This window comes from Perna viridis, chromosome 4 (assembly GCF_037379345.1).
Source record: "Perna viridis isolate PV_CMFRI_1.1 ecotype Kerala chromosome 4, ASM3737934v1, whole genome shotgun sequence".
Lineage (NCBI taxonomy): Eukaryota > Metazoa > Mollusca > Bivalvia > Mytilida > Mytilidae > Perna > Perna viridis.
In genome coordinates, this window is record NC_142448.1 from 18,985,716 (window position 1) to 19,007,164 (window position 21,449).

At 31.2% G+C, this 21,449-nt stretch overlaps 1 protein-coding gene across 5 annotated transcripts in view; it reads right to left on the reverse strand.

Moving 5' to 3' along the window:
* LOC148619188 (transient receptor potential cation channel subfamily M member-like 2) overlaps positions 1-21,084 on the reverse strand; it is a 46,863-nt gene extending 25,779 nt beyond the window's left edge. For 4 of the 5 annotated variants that reach the window (XM_088578825.1, XM_088578822.1, XM_088578821.1 and 1 more), the window contains exons 1-15: positions 20,938-21,084; positions 16,974-17,769; positions 15,990-16,054; positions 15,427-15,550; positions 13,686-13,866; positions 12,899-13,062; positions 12,026-12,233; positions 10,603-10,780; positions 10,208-10,364; positions 9,309-9,378; positions 9,028-9,134; positions 7,297-7,431; positions 6,201-6,263; positions 2,221-2,350; positions 935-952 (exon numbers count right to left, since the gene is read on the reverse strand). In XM_088578825.1, coding sequence (XP_088434951.1) covers positions 935-952; positions 2,221-2,350; positions 6,201-6,263; positions 7,297-7,431; positions 9,028-9,134; positions 9,309-9,378; positions 10,208-10,364; positions 10,603-10,780; positions 12,026-12,233; positions 12,899-13,062; positions 13,686-13,866; positions 15,427-15,550; positions 15,990-16,054; positions 16,974-17,753 — 2,380 coding nt within the window. In that variant the 5' untranslated portion in view covers positions 17,754-17,769; positions 20,938-21,084. The remainder of the gene's footprint in view (positions 1-934; positions 953-2,220; positions 2,351-6,200; positions 6,264-7,296; positions 7,432-9,027; positions 9,135-9,308; positions 9,379-10,207; positions 10,365-10,602; positions 10,781-12,025; positions 12,234-12,898; positions 13,063-13,685; positions 13,867-15,426; positions 15,551-15,989; positions 16,055-16,973; positions 17,770-20,937) is intronic. The other variant, XM_088578824.1, reaches the window with a different exon arrangement.
* Positions 21,085-21,449: the final 365 nt, after the last annotated feature.

Below are 21,449 nucleotides of genomic sequence, written 5' to 3' on the forward strand. Positions count from 1 at the left end.
ATTATACTGTTGTAAAATTTTTGCTGAAATTAATAAACTATGGCGCAATCAACAAATTTTTGGCATTGATGAAATAAGATCCCAAAGAGCACCTTCCCTTTATTTCTTAAGATTCTTAAAGTTAATAGTGCAAAGCCATCATTGTAATGCTCCACTTCACAATTCTGATGATTGTACAGAAAACTGAAACACAAAAAGTTGCATACAAATTCCCATCAAACATCCAAAAGTTAGCGATTTTGCCGTTAGTATACAAACCTTATCTTGTTATATGGAATTCAATGTTAAATTTTGATAAAATGATAAAGAAACCAGATGTCAACAGCAACTTTAGTATCATAGAAAAACAGATTAACATTACTAACAAGGATCTTCTTTTATATAAATAATGACTGTTTTGAATGAGTTAAGCTCACTGTAGGATATCCCCTACACCCCAGCTCAGAAACCATACAAAAGATTGAGTTTGAAAACAAATCCCATGGCATGATATGGACACCTATACAAAGCTTCTGTCATGAAACCAAGTGGTTATGATAGAAAAGTTGCAGAGAAAACAGGTATGCAAATTTTTGTACTCAAACCATACTTTCAAAAAATATTATCTGTCATCAAATAGAAAGTTGATGTTGCTTCAGTCTAAAATCAATACCCTATATAAAGCTTCAAAATATTTAGTATTTGTGATAAGTAGTTACAGAGTCAATCAAAACTGTTTCAAATTTTTTTATTAAAAACATATGGTCACCAAACATAAAACAGGAAGTAGATGTCCCTGGAGTGTGAAATAGAATCCCATCATGCCTATATAAATATATATATATTCATTCACTTAGTTTAATTAACAATGCTACATATTCATATAAGACAGACAGACAGACAGACAGACAACAGTAAGCTACAAACTACAGAATTTCACACAAGAAGTACTTACTACTGTTATCATGGTTTTCTATTAGGCAAGAAATTTCATTTTGATACATTAGATATAACTGTAAAAGTGATACTAATCATAGCAGCTATTCACATGAAATTGAACAAATACTGAAAGAGAAGCAACACTAAATGAGTTGCTAACCACCTATACATTGAAAGCAAACAAATGTTACAAATAACACTAAGGCACTAACAAGATACAGTACCAGGTCAAATGTATGGGCACACTTTTTATACTTTCTTTCTGATATTGCATTTAAAAACAAATAACCCGTCTAGTCAGTACACAATCAATTAACATCATCTTGAACACAGAGGAACATGGCAGTTCACAATTTTTTTTTTCAGATATGATTTTGTGGTTCCAAGCTAATCATTGACAATGACCTTATACCAGTATGTAGAACATTTTTCTCACTACCAGTTAGTAAAACTGATTTAGCTAAATCATTTGGAACTTGTCAGACCAGAACACAAACTTATACATTTCTCTCAAAGGTAACCAGTTTCATTTTTTTGCTTAAATTACTGTCTGATTATGAATGAATATTTTTTGATATTTCAGATTGTCCATCCTGAGGATAAGAAACATTTGACTGAAAAGCTAACCACAAACAAACAGTGAAACCTGTCTAGAACAAATCTCTTTTTATAATGTTTAATTTAGACAAGTTGTTGGTTTACACAGGTTCAAAATACATTGCAACTTATATAGACTTCAGAAAGTGTCTGGTTTAGACAGGTTTTGGGTTTATTCAGAATTCAGTATAGACAGGTTTTGGGTTTATTCAGAATTCAGTGTAGACAGGTTTTCCTGTACTGTTGATATTTTCTTGTTACTTGTAGAATGATTTAAAAGTTAGAAGTAAATTTTTCTGAACATTTTGGCATGACAATGTAGAATTAAATGGGGAAATGTGCAAAATACACTGACCAGGTACTAATAGTTTAACATCGAAGACTTCATGGCAGTTGTTATAGTCTGTGGTTATTAAGCAGTCATTGGATAAAATTTATAAAAATCAAATCAGTTCCCACCAAGTATTATTTTTTTCTATTCAGACATCTACATATTCAAAAGATTTTTCAGATATTTCTTTTTATAATCAAATAAATGGAATTGTGCGAGTAATACTGCACAGACAATGAATTGAACTGAGATCACTTCATAATACTGTTTCATAACAAGCCATAAGAACATTCTCTAGCATATTTATAGGACTCTACGACTTGGTTTGAACTGCCATATATTTAGCAAAGTACAACTGATTCAACACAATATACCTTTATATGGATTAAGAGCTTCATCTCCCAGTAAATGGACAATAACTTTACCAATCTGTAACAACAAGTCAGCGGGCTGGTCATAGAAGACACTGACAGGACGACAACAAAAATATTCTCCCCAAGATTGCTGTTAAAATATAAAGAAAAAATTGTATTTAAGTAAATATGAGCTACATTGTATTTTTACAATACTACAAGCATGCAGTGTTTTAATGTAGGCCAACCAAAAAATTTATGATTTGAACGGTATTGTAGCCCAACCAAGACTACATGTGTCTTTCTTATAAAAATAGAAAATAACAGGAAAACAGCTTTTTATACAACTGATGAGTGTTTAAATATTGTAAATATATGTAATATAATCTAAAAGAATGATGTGAAGTTTCATTAAAAATAGCTATCCATAAATAAAAAATCCTTTAAAAAGTAGTACTGTACATTTATCAAATATTTTCACCTAAAAGAGGTATACTTCATTAAAACTGTGTCTAAATTTTGGCCATTAATGACATAGTTTTCATTATTTATCATAAAATAAAATAAATAAATACACAAAAAATAAAAAGGTCACCAGATTTTCAATCAGTATTCATATCCAAATCAAGCATGATCAATGAAAAGCACATCACTGAAATAGCTTTTCACATATATACCTAATTTTTTCTTAACAAAAACACTTTGCCATTATAATATCAAAGTAATGGACATTAAAATCTACTTTTATAAGTCTGGCATGAATGAGCCCTTAAATATCATTAACCCTGTGAATTCAAGAGAAACAAGTGAATGCTTCATGATAACGATACTCTACTTGTCATGATATTTCATGCTAAGGATACCCCATCTGTTTAAAAATTACCTAGAAAACGTAAATTGAATTCCGACAGAACTAAAAATAGGGCATCTAACAGGGCATTAAATGATACCCTGCCACTTTGCAAAAAATGTTTGGAGGGTAAAAATAATAAACCGTAGGGACAGATGGACGGACCCTAACACAACTTTCTGGACGGTATCAAATAATACCATGCCATTCCATGTGGCAGGGTATAAAAATTAGGGATGATATACCCAATATATGAAACCTTTGTTATTAATTTGATAGAGATTTAAGCTGACAAAACTGTGACAAAATTTTAAATGATAAACATGCTATTCTTACAGTCAGAGATGTATCAAATAAGAAGTTGGAGTCTGGCAAAATACAAAATAGTAGACAATTTAAAACTCATCATGTAAAGTGGTGTATTTAACCTTTTCAATTATTCTACCATGCAAAGCAGAACAAATCCTGTAGAACAGACAACGTAACTGCAGTATAGCCACTCCTCTAACAATCAGGAGTGTTTGCAGTGTAATAATTGCTACTTTGGAAGTCCCAGTAACAGCATTCTTTTTGCGTCCATCATAAATGATTTTGTTCAGTACCACCATACATCTAATACCTTTAACCTTTAACCTTTAACCAGTACACATAATAAAGCAGCATTCACACTTTTAGTGGTAATAGTAAATAACTTAACCAAAAAATTCAAGCAAGCTTAGACGTAAAATAGTTTAATTTGTTACAGGCATAAATCAAGTGTCATGTGACATATAAAAAATACACTGTTATGTGTGTACATAACAGAAAAAAGCAGAAAGGAAAAAATATCTACTCAGTAACAGCTAAATTAAAAATTCAGCTGCTGAAACAGTACACTAAATTGCACTGAGTCACTGAGTATACACATGGTGTGTATATTAATTGAATATATGATACCAAATCATCTTCACAATGTCAGGACTCTTGTGTCCACATACACGATAGAATACAGAAGTCTTGACATTGTGAGAATGTACCAAAGTGTGAATTACAAATAAATACTTGTTTAATATATATAGTCATGCATTGCAAAATTCTTGAGTTTTTACAATAAGTTTTCTAAGATTTCAAGAACAGGGATATTTTGTTTTCATTATAATGACAGCCCTTATTAATAAAGTTTTTTTGTTTCACAAGTGAAATAATTTTTGTCTAAAATCATGACTTTGCGATGTGAACAGGTAATATGGTATTAAATGACATCATTAAATGTCACTGCCCTATAACCATTCTCTGAAAGTTCACATTGTTATAAGTACTTCTCTGTCTAAGAATCAGGCATAATGTGTATAAGGCGTGGCACATAAAGAAAAAAAATGCAGAGATTTTATTGCATTATCCAAGTATTTATACCTCATAACCTCCAGAAATAAACATAAAATTGCTGGTAAAGTTTGCCTTTTTAAAATACTGACATGCCAAATTTAGCTGAAATGCTCTATTGAAAATTTGAAAATTTTTGCAAGCATTTCATCCCAATATAAGCAGTCAAAAAATATCTAAATCACAGATGCCTCAGGACAAACTTAAATAACTTTTCAGTTATTTTCTAGATGTACTGAATATATTTGAGGCAAAAAAGACCAAACTGAGAATTATGCTATGCCACCCATTGCCTGATTCTTACACAGAATGTACCTATTTTAAGGATTTGCCCCTACTAGAATTAATAGATAGCTCCATGTAAACCTAATGGCAACTTAAAAATCATTTTAATCAAAAATCAATAATCAAAATAGCAGGTGCATAAGTATATCATGCATCAAACATTCCCGCTAAGTTTCATATACTAAGTAAGTCGTTTAGGAAAAGTTCGGTAAAACAGGACATAAAAATGTATTGTGAAAGTACTATTGTTCGTGGGATATTAATTTTTGTGGTTTTCATCGGTAGGCTAAACCACAAAATTTGGTTCCCAATGAAAAGGAGATTTCCATTGATGTGTATACTAAATGCCTCAAAACCACAAATTCAAGAATCCATGAATGTGTTTCTTCCCTAATCCACGAAAATTGGTATCCACAAATTAAAGTACTTTTACAGTAATATTGAATTCTCCAATGATTTAAGCAAGTGGCTAAAATAGACAAGAGCTGTATACATAATAGAACTTTTTTTGTTTTAAATATTGACATGGAGTAAACTTTCAATACAGATTTTATAAAGAGGGGTCAATGTTCATCTTGTTGATAAATTCCTCTCAGATAATAAATAGATATTGAGTTTGTTGTTGGTGAGTAATTACTGTGAACACTGCAAATGTTATCCATGTGACTATACTCACCGAAAGTTTATACTATGGTATTAATACGAAACTATTTAAATCAAGTTGTTAAGGATTAAATCTTACATAAATATTTAAAGAAAAGTTTGCAAAATTCTAATAACAAATTCTTAATTTAAGACCTTTAGGACAATACTTGGATGACAGAAAAACCCACAAAAATCAATGTTTTTTATGTCAATCCCTAATGCCAGAATATATTATTTAACAATTTTATCATCAGTGGATCATCTTCAGTCTATATCAAAAATACAAAATAGTGGTGGCACTGACAAACAATCCTTTATCAACTTATTTGATAAAGTTCTAAGAATTTAATCATGTTACAATACTTTTTAATATTAATTAATTTGGTTATACAACTATTTGACAATAAAAATGGAAATGGTTCAAAATAATTTTGGTCAAAGTCATGGAAACTTGTGTGATAATAAATTAATCAATCAACAGTGATAGTGAATAAAATTAGAAGGAAGAAATATTCATCACTGTTTTAATTCTTAGCTTCCAAAACTGACCATAAAGTGAAAGAGCAATCTTTTTTCAAACCAATGTCTTTAAGAAGAAAAAAGAACAGATATTGTGAAATACAACTAATACACCAGTGTTAACATTAGTACAAAATAATACTGTCAGATGTTACCAAAAGGTCACCAACAAGTATGTTACACTATTTAGCTAAACAATGTATTGTTTTTTTACTTTCATTATAACCAAATAAACAAATTACTATCTCCAATCAAGTTCCCTGTAAATGACTATTCAAAAAAACTATTAGAAAGGGTGAATATACAATACAACTCAACAAATCAATCACCTTTTACATACCTTCAAATACATGATATGATTATAAAGTAACTGAGCAGCCCTGTCTGACTTGTCCTTCAAACACTGAAATAAAATGGTTGAGTCTACAGAAATAGAAATCCTAGTCAAGGTTTCAGTTAAAATGACATTCCCTAAACCTTAATAAAGGGTGTAGTAAAACACAAATCTTATTTGGTGATACCAAAAAGTGATAAAATTAACTTATTATATAAATAGCTGTGATTTATCTATTGTTCTCTGTGTAAAAATTTTCAATAATTCACACTGAAATAAGTTCAATATTTCACTCTCAGACTCTCTCGTGCCAAATATTACAAGACATCACAACATGTATATCAATCTATCATTCACAAAATTTAAATATTATCTAGCAAAAAGCAACAAAAAAGGAAATAGGATAATCAACCGGTGAATAACCAATAATAATAACTTGTGCCAAGAACGCATTTAGACTAACCTCGTGTGCTGAACAAGTTATACACACTCCTTAAATCTAGGCGTTCTTCAACACTCATTATCATATTTTGTTTATACACTCTTTCCAGTTAATTATCCTGAAGTGATAGGCAGGAATTTGACTATTGTTTACATATCTGTAACCTCTCCATCATTTTGATGGAGACTCCAACATTTGAGTTTTGTCTCAAACAAAGCATGTCTTTTGTGTGGGAGGCTTAAAACTCCCATTTAGAAAGATTTCTCACGAATTATAAAGCCCCCATTGAAAGTTTAAAAAAAATTCCAACCAAAAGACAACATACTCATTATCTAAAGTTAACAGGTATGCTTTTTATCATCTGATAAGAAAGTGAATTCAAAGTACTTCATTGAAACACTTTGGACACAACCAACTTATCTTACCTTTTTACAAAAAATATGCTTGTTTTACTAGACAGATGATTTTGCATGCTATCAAATAACACTCATATTCTTTCATTCATATTTGTAATGAGGTTTAAATTCAAAATTTAAAGATTATATAAATCATTCATAAAATGACTGAAAAGTTCTTCATGTTAAGATAGGTCACAGACCTCAAACCTTTTCTTATATTTACTGTGTGAAAATGAGTATAAAAAGAATATAAGTTTCTTACATTAGCATAAATGTTCCACAGATTATTAACATCTAAGAATTGCTCCATATCTGTAGCATTGTCTAGGAAAAGCTTCACAAATTCTGTTCTGTTCTGTATTAATGATTTGACCATTGCATCATCTAATTTCATTTGCTATAAATAAAACCAAAGACAAAATAATTATATGTATTTTTTTTTCAGTGTAACTTTCATTTTCAACTGTTCCAAAAAATCTCAATGGTCCCACTACATAGTTCTTTTAAGTAACAATAACATTGAATTCTGACCTGTTTCTTTTTGGATGAATAAGTGTAAAAAAATTAGAGAAAGCTGGCAGTGAGTAACAATCATCAACAAAAGTTTTATGTATGGGATGGTTCGTTTTTTCTGGTATTACCATACTAGATCTATTCTGCATTGGCTCTCATCTGGATTAATTCAAGCTTTAAACATGAGTAACAGGAGTCTAATGTCAGAAGGCTGATGTAATTAAAAAATAAATCCATGCAAATTGCCAAAGTATGAAAATAATATATTTCATGGTTTTTTTTAAGTGTATATAAATATATTTTAAAAAAAGAATACTTTAACCCATAGGAAAGGAAAAAGGAAAATTACCAAATGATTGCTCAAGTTCAACAATATAACCTATATACACCTCTGTTCCAATTGTTGAATTCATAATCAAAGGAGTTAATATAAATAGACAATAATAGTGCACTGACTCGGCATAAAACTGAAGAGGATTAGAACTGCAGGAAAATGTTAGGCAGTTTGAGTCATATTTCTATATCAAAGTTTTTGTCAAGTCAGTGCACAGTTACTGTCTACATACTGCAACAAAAATTTTAAAAGAAAAATGACGTTTAAGGAAAAAACACTAAGTTTTTTTATTACATGTATAAGTGGGCAACATCCTGGCAACTTCAAAACAATGTAATGTTTGTGATGTCACAACAAAAAGTTGTATTCAGTCACTGAATATATATCACTTGTAAATACATGGTTAATGCAAAAAGAACAGTTGCAGTATAAATAAATGTTGTAGATGTAAAGTTGTACAGTAAAACCTGTCTAAACCAAACCCTGAATAAACAAAAAGCCTGTCGAAACCATTTAAGTCCACTCTTACCAGTTTAATGTATTGTGGACCTGGTCAAACCAAACCCCTGTCTATACTGAACAACTGCTACAGTCCATAAGTGGTTTTGGTTAGACAGGTTTCAGTGTAAACCTTGCCACCATATTTGGAGATTTACTTAGACTGCTTCACTTACAATAGAATTTACACTTTCAACTTTTTTCTGAATTGATAACTTAATTTAATATTGTGCACAACATTGAATATTATGCAAAAAAGCTTTAAAACATTACTTAAATATACCCAAAAATAATCTGTAAACAAGGCTTACCTGCAGTCCCTGGTATAAAGATAATTACAGAGTTGCCAAATTTTACTAAACTACATGAAGTTACTAAAAGTCTACCTTAATTAAAAGTTACAAAACATTACAATACACATTTGCAGACTTTAAGTCAAGCACATTTTAAATTACTAGTAAATATATAACTCTAAGAAATTTGCTGCATTTGACATTTCCCAAGCAAGAATTTCATTTTTAGCCTAATAATGAAGCTTTTGAGGTCTTACATGATGTAGGATTATCTAAATAATATTTTGAAAATTTTTCAATAAAATACCCAACTCTAAAATCAAACTAATTCTAAAAGGCCATAGAGTTAACAAACCTGTAGTTTCTCCTTGTTGGCAACTTTAAATATTTCATTCTTGGCAATATCACTCCTATTCCATGTCAGAGCAAGAGATAGCTGTGCATCTGTGCTGGACTTGTTAGCTAAAATACAACCACTTATAGGTCAACAATGTCATTGAAAAATACAACAGAAGATATATGGTCATTTTCAAAAGACATATTGATTTCTTGATCTGTCAGAAATGTTAGTACAAAAATAAACATATTTTACTTATGTGAGGGTAAATCGTTAGTACATGTTATCTAGTACATTACCTTTAAATAAAGAAATCAAAATGGCTTCATCCATCTCTTCCTTAGCACTCTCAAGATCATAAATGTGAATCTGTAAAAAAAACTGTCTTGATACAAAGTTTGTGGGTTTTTGTAAAACCCATGTAGATTAACATTCAACCAATTATCATTATAATAACCTAGAGTATTTTCAATTTATCATCTCACATTTGGATGAACAGACAGACAGACAATAATATACCATAATATATCTATGAAAAATAACACTGATACCCACTTGACATCATGGTTTATATGAATGCTTAGAGGGCAGCTTGATTATGCTAAACAATTTAGGCAAGTATGGACACAACATTCAAACTTGATACAGCTCTGCATTTGGATTGTAATTAAATGATTGCTACAGCATAGGATTTTGACACTGTACAAAAGTGTTAAAAAAACTAAAAAATTGAAAGAAAATATTTGCTATTTAATTTCTAAATATCCAAGGAGAAAAAAATCAAAAGCTTCAAAGACCCTAAGAATTCAATTGTTCTTGAAATTAAACAAATTTTTATTTTTTCTCCTCTGGACCTCAATGTGGACTAATTCAAAAACAAAATAAAAAAGTTCAAAACACAGTTATCCACTCATAATGAAAATTCCCCTGAATTCCTTTTTTCTTTGTTAAAACCATTCGAAGTTTTATACTGGTATATATCGTTAAGATTCAACATATCAAAGAAACCTAATTATTTAACAATATTGCAGTGGGTCAAAAATAAGAAATTTATACAAAGTTCCAGAAAATGCTTGCAATTAAAACCTTTTTGGCCCCTGAATGAAAAGAAATGAAAAATCTTATTTTCAATCCAGAAATCTCCTTTTTTAAAATTGTTTACCATTAAAAACATAACTAAACTATCTACCAAACTGACCATGTTTCTCTTTTGTAAGACCTCTCTTAGTTGTTTGACAGCATTGTTAATCAACGCTGGTTTCCTTTGGGCATCAGAGGCCCTCCATTCAAACAGCTCTTCAGCAAAACCTTCCATTATTTGCTCAAAATTGCTAGCAAATGTACTCTTGTCGATCCTAGTAAATTAAAAAAATGTAAAGTATATTAAATATTCTTCTACTGGTCTAAAAAATAAAGATTACAGTCTTCCTCTCAGAAATCTTTTTTCTACTGTAGCATTTTTTTATACATGCTAACAGTTTATTTTTAATGATAGACTATAGCATAGTTTCAAGAAAGAATTTTTTTCACAAAATTTTATTACTACTCTTTTTCAAAAAATAAGCTAATAAATTAAGGTAAAACAATTTTTACTGTCTATCTCCTGTAAAAGGTATGCTTGTTTGTCTATAGCCCTCTGCTATAAAGTCAGCAGCCCTGCCAGACCCATCAAGGACCAGTACTGGAACATCATTCTTAATAGATTCCCATACAGTTTTCATAGAGTTGATCCCACCATTGACAACTATCATCACTACAGGTACATTAACACCTAAAATGTCCAAAAAAAGTAAAAAACCAATATTCTTTATATGACATAAGTGTAGGTTTGGTTTAAATTGTTTACCACTGTCAACAAAAACAAGAAAAGTCTGTAGTTTTTACAAAAAAACTTTCATTTGATATGCACTCCATTAACTGGATTAGTTCCGCAGGAAAAATAATCGGGTACAAGCAATGAATTTATTCCAAGTTTTTTAAATTGGTTATCACATGACTGATATACAAATTTTATATTTTAATATTTAATATTATTTATTGTACCGGTATTCAGACACAACTGAACATTTTGTGCTAAGCTGCTCAAAAACTATGGAGCTATGAAATGATTTATGGCACCAGTGTATACATGTATCTCAAATAACATACAGTGATCTGTTGGACATTGTGTTATGCAAGAATATCGACTTCAACATATCCAAACATGAGGAGTTAAAGTTCCAATTTACAGAAGTAAAATACTGTTCAAAGCTATAAAATATGAGTTTGTGTCTTAGATGTTGAAAATCATTACAATGTATTATACCCATCTTATATATATACATATAAAAGCCTCAGAATCTGACAACTTTATAGAGTCATTGTATTCTGAGACATTTGTATAAAATTGATTTGTTGTGACTTGTATTGTTAATTTGATCCTCTATTCTACATAACAACACCTACATGAGCTGTCCCGTACTACTATACATTGTGTACTAAGTTACAGCCCTAGATTAATCCTAAGAGAAGGAATGACTCGGCTAGCAAAAGCTATATTTTTATATAACCTAATTGGTCGAGTGGTCTAAGGCCCTAGACTTGTGCAGGAGTTGTCAGAAGGTAAGAGTTTGAGTTATGCGGAGGGAATGACCAAAAATTTGCTTTGCACATTTGTCAGTTCTAACATCGTTGGGAATTTTTCAGGCCCTTCTATATATATGTGTGACATCTATGGCAACACCTGCACAAAGTCCAGCACCCTAGACCACTCGACCAGCTAGGCTATATAGGTATTCCCATATTCTCCTGTTTAGAAGTAGTACCCTCTTAACCAAATAAGTTTTCTATACTCTGGACCACTGTTTTGTTGAGATACATAACTTTAACTTAGACTCACCAAATCTAACATTCTATAGACTGTTGAGATATAAGACCCTCTAACTTGGACTAAGCTTATACTTACATTCTTTAAACTCTTGATCACATATTTCTTTTAGATAAATAATCCCTTAATTCAGACTCAGCTAATACTTACATTCTCTAGAATTAGGATCACACACTTGTTGGGATATGTAACCCTCTAACTTAGATCTCAGCTGAATTTCTCCACCAAATTTATTTTCAGTGCCATCATCTACCAGTATAAAGTGTGTATGGTTACTGTCTAGTTCAACCTTCTTCCCAACTTTACGTTCTACCCTCAATTTACTATACATGGCAGGAAATAAGCCATTCTTCAGATCCTAAAAGAGAGAAATAAATGAAAGCAATAACACTTTGTACAAATTTTCATCTATTGTCCAAGGCAAGTTGCCTTAAAAAAATATTACTTTTTGTGTACAATTTCTATATTTACTATCTAGGCCTGGTTGCACTTTCAAAGTGAAAAAAAGACTTTTCAGCTCAAACTATTATATTTCAGGCTGTTCAGGTACCAATTTCCAACTTTTCCCCTTTCTTTAAGTAGACAATAAATTTCTCTTTGTTGCTGCTGTCCTATTATTTACTATATACAGGACCATATACATAATAATGTTAAAGTTTTTGATCACAATTGTCTCTAATGACTGCCGAAGCAGTAAGTTTGACTCTCATTGTCTCTTTACAGTTGAGAGTATATGTAAACCACAAGAGTCATATGTTTCAAAAACAATTTTTTTTTGCACATCTAGGCATTATTATTTAGTTATGTGCTAGATTTTATTTTAACTTAATGTAAGTACAGGAGATTACAAAAGATGCATATGTTTTTTATTATAAAGATTGCCTAACATATGCAAACAGTTGAAGGTCTGACACATTTGTTTTTATTGACATTAAGGGAAAATACAAAATTCACCATCACTGTTTGGTTAAAATAAATATTTTCCTAAAATTGAAATGACTGTTGTATAACTGGACTTCTTACATCATCTCCATCAAGATATTCATTGCCAGAGACAACACCCCACGTGGCTATTCCTAATGCAACAATATTATCTCTCTTTCCAAATGTTATAAAATGATCCCTGATTGCCTCCCCTACAAACTCCATTACACCTGTACTGGTTCCTCCTGTGATTATCCAAGCACCTGCAAAGTAATATCGTCAGATATAACCATACCAAGCTCATTTTCAGTCATAATATTGTAAGATATATCTAAATGACATTGTCAGATATAACCAAATGAACTTGTAAAATATAACCATGACAGGTAATAATTTACCTGAGAGCTTAACATTAATTTTCACGAAAATTTGTCTAATTTAACATTAAATGTATTGCAACCTTTTAAATTACTTCTAATAACATTTTCAAAGTTATATATCTAAAGAATTAATTACACAATACAGAACTTCAGAAAATAAAGCCTGATCAAAATACTGCAGGTGTGCCAATGATACAACTAATGATGCAGATTTAGACATTCAAGTAATGTTACTTTGTTGGATGAAGCAATACAAATTAATGACTCAAAAAACATATGTTTGGGGCATTAAAAACTTTTTGGGCACGTTATATTTAACTAAACTGTTATATAAATATATCAATACAAAAAGATAAATCTAAATTGAAGGATTTGTTAAAACATGTTTTAAAGTATGTGGAAATTCAATGCTACTTCTTGAAAGATGAAAGGCAAAAATGACATTGTCAAATCTGTGTATGAATTTGATTACATAAAACTAAGAAATACATAACACAGAATCAAACCTGTGGATATAGCTGCTTTCATCAGACCTCTTTTGAATCTATTTGATAACCTGTCCTTCAGGTCAAACCGATGAGCCCCGCCTGTGACTGATATCAAAAGTTGTGGAGGAGTTAATCCCCATATAGATATCATCAGTTCAAAAATAACACTTGGATCTGTGTCTGCAGACACTCTTATATACTGAAATTGAAGAAAAAAATATCATTTTCACAAAATGTTTCAAGTTTCCAATAGAGGTACTGATTGTATGTTTACTACCATATAGCGGTTAAATTTATGCAGGGTTCTAATTTTGGTGTATTTTTCTGGTCTGTCTTTTTGTATACTTTTTTTGCCTAAAAATTGCCTACCAAAATAATGTGCCATACAGTATGAAGCAAACAGTTGTAAAAGGTTAGGTAACTCTCTTAAAATACTTCATAAAACCAAGAAGAGAAGAACTGTGAAAGTACTTTAATTCGTGGATACCAATTTTTGTTGGAATAGGGAAGAAACACAAGTTTGTGGATTCTTGAATTCATGGTTTTTATGGTTTTCAGTAGACACATCAATGGAAATTTCCTTTCTTGTTGGGAACCAAATTTTGTGGTATAGCCTACCCATGAAAACCACTATGATTGATACCCCACAAACAATAGTTCTTTCACAGTAATTGAAAAGTTCAGAGTTTCTATTATAATAAAAACCTCATTTTTTTACCTTAATCATTCTTTGCATTCATGATTTTTAACCATTCAGATGTTGCGATTACAAAACACATGATGAGAAAGACAGTAAGACAAATGGAAGAACATGGGAATTCCTAAATACTCCTGCAAACAAAGTTCAAGATAAAGATAACAACAGAAAAAAAAACAAGAGGCTCCCAGGAGCCTGAATCGCCCACCTGGTTGAATTTTGCCTTTCAAAGGCAATAAATTTAACAAGAAGTTGTCCAACAATTTTGACTCAAGAAGTTTTTGGTAGGGCTTATCATAAGGATCATTTCAACAATTGAAAGTTTCTTTCAATCTATCATAGTTTTCAAGATATTGACTGAAAACTGTTAAAAAAAAAAGAAGTCATTTTTCCCCTTTCAAGGGCAATAACTCACAAGGAGTCATCTGACAACTTTTATCACAGAAGACTTTTGTAGTCCTAATAATAAGGATCATTTCAGCTATCGAAAGAATTCAGCTAAACCTAACGGTTTTAGAGATATATGCAAAAACCTACTGTCTGACTGCTATGTTCTATTTTTAGTAACGTCTGCCATGTTTTTTGACGAATCCAAAATCCCCACATAAGTTCTATGCAGGCTACCCCAAGGAACATTCGTATTAAGTTTGGTTTCAATTGGTCAAGTAGTGTCAGAGGAGAAGATTTTTGAAAGAAATAACATTAAAAATAACAAAAATCCTTGAAAAAGGGCAATAACTCCAACATGGCTTAACACTTTCACTCTGTCAGAATTTAGCTGAAGCTAACAGCTTTGGAGATATATGTGAAAAACTACTGTCTGACCCCCATGTTCTATTTTCAGTCGAGGCTGCCATGTTTTTCAACGAATCAAAAATCCCCACATCAGTTCTATGCAGGATACACCAAGGAACATTTATACCAAGTTTGGTTCTAATCAGTTCAGTTCAGAGGAGAAGAGTTTTGTATAATTGTTAACGACGACGACGGACAATGACGACAGACACCAAGTGATGGCAATAGCTCACATGGCCTTTGGCCAGGTGAGCTAAAAGGACTTACAGGGGAATTTTCTGTATCATGTCCATAACCTGTAAAGTTCATTTCACCAAAAGAATCACACGGCTCTGGAATACTGTCTGTATGAAAGTGAGGGACATGTTTATTGCCTGGTTTACTTTTAGCACTGAAACAGAAGAGTTCAATGTAGAGAGAATATAAACATTACTTAACAGCATATACTCACTTAAAAGGAAAGGAGCATCAATGGCATCCTACATATGTAGGTCATCTCTCAAAATGAATGGCCATAAATCTTTCTATAAAAAGTGACATATGCAGCAGGAATTTTATTGTTTGAACTTCTAACAAAGATGAACATCAGCAATATAACACCATAACGGTGTAATATCAATTAAGTTAAAAGTTATTTGAATCCAAATAGCTTCATCTCTCATAGGCAATGCCTAAAATTATATCAATGGATCTGATTGGAGAACCAAAATCTAAACCTAAAAAGAGTTTGTATTAGAAGCAGCATGCTTGCATAGCTTATCTACTTTTTTCATTAATGCCAGTTACACTTATTTTATTTTTGATTAACACAGAATGTACATCATACTTACTTAGCATCAAATTTAGGTTTCCTTTGCATAATATTGTTCTCTCTTACAAAATTTATAAAAGCAGCCTGAAATAACAAATAACAGTTATACTTTAATGATTTGATTGTGATTCAAGTAAACAATCAAAATAATGTTTCAATTACAAATCAATTATTTGTACTTTGACCTCCATTAGAAATTGAATTATAAGGGATGTTTTTCGGTTTATAAGTGTAAAATACCAAAAACCTGATTATTTTATATAACCTATTCAAAAATTAGACAATTTTTTAAAATTATACTGATTTTTTTTTTCAGAAACACATATTTATATCAAGAAACCAAAAAATATTGATTGAAATGCAGATCTTATAAATAAAGATTAGGCCACAATTTTTTAATCTGTTGGTTTACGGATCCACCAACCTGATTTTTCAAGCAAGGAGAAAAAAATAGAATTGAGATTTCAGTGTTCTACTTATTATTTTCACTGCCATCAACTAAAAAAAAATTAGCAAGTGCAATATTAAGACATATACTTTTTAAATAAATTTACAGACAATGTCTGCTTCTAGTTTTGTTTATTCAACAATTTGACAAAGCAAAGTCAGTGAGACCATTTCACACTCCATAATTATTGAATTTTATAAACAATTTTTAATCCAGAGGTTAATTTTAAAGCTTCATTGTTTTCCAAATAATTACAAATTACTTGTTTTTAATGTGTTTAACAGTAGATTATAATCCCACTTCAAAACTATGTCAGGTTAGATAATGGAATCTTTGAAAGTAAAAAAAAATGTGTCTGTCTAAATATAAATAGTAGATATGTATTTCTTTTTCCCAATTTGTTTTAAGTTTTTTTCCGAACTACCAGATTTCATCCAGACAAAAATCTGTAAACCAACAAATTAAAAAACTGTGGCCTTAAAGTATATGAGGAGGAAATGTTCTTTGTCATGTGCATTACATCAGCAGTTTGCTCATGAGTAAACCATATATTACCTTTTCAATTCTTCTGCCACTTCGCCTCGACCTCCTTTTAGACTTTTTTGATGATGATTGATGTTTTGACAAGGTACCTGGAGCTGACATAGTAGTGGTACCACTTTCTGAAACAGGAACTGTGTATGTACCATTACTTTTCACAGAAGCTTTGTCAATGTCTGTACTTTTCACTGACAAATTTGTATTTCCATCTATTGTGTATGTACTGGTACTTTCAAAGGAATCCTGTCCTTTCTTTTTTTTTCTCTTACTCCTCCTGTGTTTCACTGGTCTATCAATATCTTGTTCAGGAACAGGAATTCTTGAGGAATCTGGTGACTTATCCTTTTTAGATTTCTTATTAATTTTAGGTTTACCTGAAGGTTTATAGTCTCCTTCAAAAGGATCCTGGGGATCCAGATTTTCTAGCATTCCCTCATATGAGGTATGAGTATTGTACCTTGGAGTCCGCAAATTACTTTCAAGATACATGTCAGAATATTCCCTCTCAACAGGATGTATTGACACAGTTTTAGATTTAAGTTTCCTGACAGGAGTATCTTCAGCACCCTGACTGGTTCCAGGAGTTTCCAATAACTCAGATACAGTTCCAAACTCTGATGCCCAGTGTCCAGTTCTTGGTCCCTTGCTATACCTATTATTTACAGTTTCATCCATAGTTTTTCTGAACTCAGTATCACTATGGGAAGTGTCTAGATTTCTTATAAGTTGTAAATTATCTAGTTCCCGGTCAGATCCAATACTCAATTCCCTATTACGTAACACATCATTGTTCATTCTTCCAACTCACCACCTAGGAATAAAGTAAAAGCAAAAGTTCAAGTTTTAAGTTAAAAAAAATTGTCTATTCAATATTTTGTTAAACATGTTAATGACTAAGTTCAGACAATTTAACTAAAAAGACCACATTTTTAACAAGACTTTATTATGAAGTAGATGTTTAAAATGTGTTTCATGACCAAAACAGGACAATTCAGCACATTTTAATCTTGGTTCAATGAAAACATGGCTTATAATAGGACTCTATTTTAAGACAAATTATTTCTATGCTGGCATTTAAGTTAAAACCTGTCTTATATTATATATGGCAAATAAACATGCATGTACATTGTATACACATAGTGAGATATAAAGATAAAAAAAAGAGATTATAAAAGAGTAATCAAGGGAATCAAGATTCTAGTGGAACTCAAAAGAATGTAATCCAGGGACAAAGACTAGACAGGAAAAACACACACACACACACAACAAAGAACATAAAACAACCAAAACAAAACAGCAATATAAATAAATAAGCATCTCAGACTCCACTGAAAAATGGGTGCACAAGTAGGGTAAGTGTCCTCTGCTCTTCTAGAAACACCCACTGAGCTGCTCATTTAAAGCTGAGTCTGGGGTAGAGGAAAGAGGAAATGAAAAATATGACATCTTAGAGAAATTGGTTCTCATGGTGCAGATGGATACATCATAACAATCATTGACAATCCACAAGTTCATGATGATGACCATAAAACTTCTGTAGTGATGACCAATCTTGCAGCAGTATAACAGGGCTATGTTGCCACAAGATTGAAGTCATCACTACAGAATTTTTATGGTCGTCATCATGAACTCATGGATAATTACGATGTATCCATCTGCACCATGAAAACTGATTTGTTTAATGTGTCATTGTTTTCCTTTTCCTCTTTCGTCTACCCTACACTTGACTTTTTATGAGCAACTCAGCTGGTGTTTCTGGAAAAGCAGAGAACACCTATCCTACCGGTGCACCTGGTCCATGCTCACAGTTCTTAGTGGAGTCTGAGTTGCTCATTTACTTTTGTTACTTTGTATGTATTATTTTAGTTACTTAATGTTCTTTGTTGTGTTTGTCTGTTTTCCATGTCTGGTCTTTGTCCCTGGATAAAATTCTTTTGATATCAGCTAGAATCTTGGTTCACTTGATTACCATCATACTCAAGCCATAGATTCCATTAAAAAAATTATGAAATATTAAAATTGATATTTAGTTCAGTGCAGTTGGTTATTACTGAACTTATGAAGTCACATGTTTAATACTCTAAACCATTATGTTCGAAATAACTAACTATTGCAGTTGTAATTGGTATTAGCCTACCTAAGAAATTTTAAGAATGAGACATTTCAAGGCATAAATCCTCCACAGGTCCATTTGGTTATTTTTGTTTGTTTTTTTTTTTGCAGATATGTGAACATTCATCACTTTGCCCATTCTTGGCTTAAAACATCTAACCCAAATGAGAAACCAAATTGAATTAAATATAGTGGCAATTTAAGCTCAAGTTAGATTTAATAACAACCAGTGAAGAGTGAAACAATAAAAGGCAAAAGTTATAGACTGCAAGATATGCAAGATAAAGGAATAAAAAATAGCAAAGAATTGACAAATTTAAAAAAAAAACTTAATAATGGCTTGTATAGGCAAGGGTATTATGTTAGTATATGTATATGGACCTTAAATTTGAAAATTTCATAACCACTGATGAAAGAAGCAGTGAAATGAAAAAAGTAAGATAATGCATAGTCTCAGTATTGGAAATAGGGAAGGTATTTAAAGTGAGCAGATACTTTGCCAATAAAACCACTAAACTTTGAATTTTATCACATAAGAAATGCTGTATGTAGCTCCAAGGAATTTTATAGTAGACAGGATTGGAATCTCACGTAATTTTACAGTGTTTGTACAAGTAAAATCGTATGCCTGGGGGAGAATGAGCAATATTAACCATAATGCATTTCATATACAATGTTTGTGGGTTGACTGAATGAAGGATCACTTCAGCTTTTGAAACAAGTATCAGTATTAGTAAGTGAATTGTGAGAAGTTTTTTAATATACCTGTTCTTAATGAAATGACAACTATAGGATGAAATACAATCCCTACTTAATCAACAGTTACCGTTAATTAGAAGGCTCTTTTGACCTTTATATACCTGCCTATAACCATCAAATCAGAGGCTGAAAAACTAATAAGTTCAAACCCCTGTCAGGCCTTTAAACCTTCTAAGCCACTGAAAGTTACCTCCTAAATTTTAAAATTTCATACATTTTTATAAAAGAAAATGATGAAAAGTACCTCCTACAAAACCAAAGGGTACCTGCATTACAAAAAGTTAAAGGAACCCCTGTCCGGTGTTTAAGGAATTTTGTTGAAAAACATGCATTTATAGTTTTTTTTGCTAGCATGCATAAAGATGAGGCATGTCTAGAGTGAAAAAGGGATAGGCAATTTAGTAATCATAAAGCATTCATATTTACCTCTATAATATACAAAACATAAGATCTGATTATGATGTTAATAGTGTAAGCCATGTATATAACAAAAATTGTTCTAATTGCTTCATTTGCTTTGTAATTTTTTTGCATGTAAAAAATGATTAGTTGTTTTTTTCAAAATGGTAAATGGTAATATCCTGTAAGTGAAGGCTACAATGCTAACTTTAATTTCAAACTCCTCCCTTGAGGTCCCAAATATTGACAAAGTCAAAATTTGTCTAAAAATCAAGTATTTATTGGTGTAAATAAGAAATTTTACCGAAAACCATCAGTGCTTTGTCTCCATTTATTGAATTAATTTACAAGTAATCACAAAAAGACACTCAAAAATATAAGTGACGATACAATTAAACCTTGCCATGTGATATTCCAATCCTGTCAACTATAATACAAAAAAATATATATAATTTAAAAATAGTAGCTCCTAAGTACATATTTACTACCAGAAGGTTAGATGTGCTCTTTCAGACAGTTAACCCACATTTTAAAGCCTCATATAATTCCATTTGGGGTTCGGTGCCTGGTCAAAACAAAATAAAAGGGGGATAAGAGCTTCATATTGAATCATAAAGAATTTATATTGACCTGATTTGAAGTTTGAGTGAGATTTAAATATTTATAAGGGATCCTTTTTTACTTTTAGCCTTTATAAAAAATATGATACCATTACAATGTTGTTTAAATAACTCAGCAAAAGCATGTTTCGTCGTCATCTATTTATTTGTTCATAGTTGTTTATACAAGCTGATGTTTGTTGCCCTGGTAGGTCGCTTATGGCGAAAGACAAATGCCTCTTATATCAGTGAAAACAAATTCGTTTGCACCTCCAATTCGATCCACATATCCTTCGTCCCACATTTACTATTGGTTGGTTTAAACATATTTGTTAAGTACTTTACATATTTTAACATCAAGTCATAACAATAGAATAAAATGATATATAGCAAATTAATTACAGGACTCCGAAACAAGACTCAAACTCTTATATCAATCTGTCTCCTGGAATCATGAACAATAAATATTCTTGTAATACCAGAAATGACTTATATATAAATAATAAATATGCTTATAATACCAGAAATGACTTACAATCGGAAGAAGTTGAAACTATCTGGATTGAACTTTTGCTTCCAAAACCAAAGCTTATTCTAACTGGAACTGTTTATTGACCCCCAA